The 1,315-nt window shown below is 34.0% G+C and overlaps 1 protein-coding gene across 1 annotated transcript; it reads left to right on the forward strand.

Annotated features, from left to right (window-relative positions):
• Positions 1 to 295: 295 nt before the first annotated feature.
• Positions 296 to 1,063, forward strand: LOC110035114 (the record flags this gene model as incomplete). Its single annotated transcript, XM_020739354.1, has 3 exons — positions 296 to 450; positions 625 to 751; positions 917 to 1,063. Coding segments are annotated over exons 1-3 (370 nt in total), but the record flags the coding sequence as incomplete, so codon positions are not given.
• Positions 1,064 to 1,315: the final 252 nt, after the last annotated feature.

A 1,315-nucleotide genomic window follows, 5' to 3' on the forward strand; every position in this document is an offset into this window, starting at 1 on the left:
CCGTTTAAATCCTGCATAAACCCTGCTTAAAACCGGCTACCAAACAGCCCCTTAAAATCCTAATTGCAACCAAACATACAAAAGTGATGGTGGTTATTGAGTATTTATTGTCTCCATTGTAGTATTTAGTTTCTTTTATTAGTAGATTGAGCGAATCTTGCTCCTGTCACATGTTTGCATGCTTAACTTGGTTTGTGACTATTTTGTATAATCCCGCAGAAATGGACATTTTCGACCATATAAATTTTTTCATATATATTATGTATCAATTAACCTCATCTTATTTTCTGAAGAAATAGTTATCAAAGTACCAATTGCCTCTTTCCCCCGAGGCAGGGGATTTTGAGCTAGAAAATGTGCGGAATAGCTGCAGTTATCAGTGGGATTCAGATCATCGGATCCAATCTTTCCAGGAAAACGAAGGAAGCTTCGCCTTTAGAAGCCAAAAAGGTTTCTTTCCTCTATTTCGACCTTCCAGTCAATCTCCCCTTTCTGAAACTTTGTTGTAGTTTAATCCTATCCAAATTTAAACGTGGAGATTTCATGACATTGTATTTAGGGTCTTATTTTGTGTTATCAAATAGGTTTACATAATTCTGCTTATTGATTTATTTACTTGTGCAGGACTATGGATCAGTTCTTGTAACTATAGATAACCTCAAGTCTGCTTTGCAAAGAAGAGGTCCTGATAGCTTGGGGTGCAGAAATGTTTTGATTCAGTCAGAATGTGAAAATTTGGTTAAAAAATGCGGTACCTTTTCTTGTTGCATAGTTTTAAACTTGTTATATCTTTGTTTTTGTTTCTTTAACACTTGATAAGCTAATGCTTATATAACAGATATTAAAGTAGATAAAAGTCAATATTTTTCTTTCTGCCCTTGAAACATGGTTAACTGTACGATTTCATCTGCACCAGAAACAACTTGCACAAAGGATGTAAGTGTCAGTGGAATGAATTCTACTGCACAAGTACATTTCATTGGTGCAATGTTACAACTTAGGGGCTTAAATCCGGTTTCTCAGCCGCTAGAGGATGCATCTGGGAATCTTCTTGTATATAATGGTACGTCATTATAGCTTTGCCAATACTTATATTCAAGAGGATTACCAAATACAGTTTGATTGGTGGATAATGACTTTGGTTTGTCTTCAGGTGTATTTTTTTATATCCTTTTACCCCATTTTTAATTCTCTTATCTTGTTGTCCATTATCCATTTTCATGAATTTATAGGTCATGCTGTTATCTGATTTTCAATCATTTTGAGGATTCTACATAATTTATATAATGTATTATTTCAGCTTTTTTTTTAATAA

The sequence above is a fragment of the Phalaenopsis equestris genome, unplaced genomic scaffold (assembly GCF_001263595.1).
Source record: "Phalaenopsis equestris unplaced genomic scaffold, ASM126359v1 Scaffold196175, whole genome shotgun sequence".
NCBI classification, from domain to species: domain Eukaryota; kingdom Viridiplantae; phylum Streptophyta; class Magnoliopsida; order Asparagales; family Orchidaceae; genus Phalaenopsis; species Phalaenopsis equestris.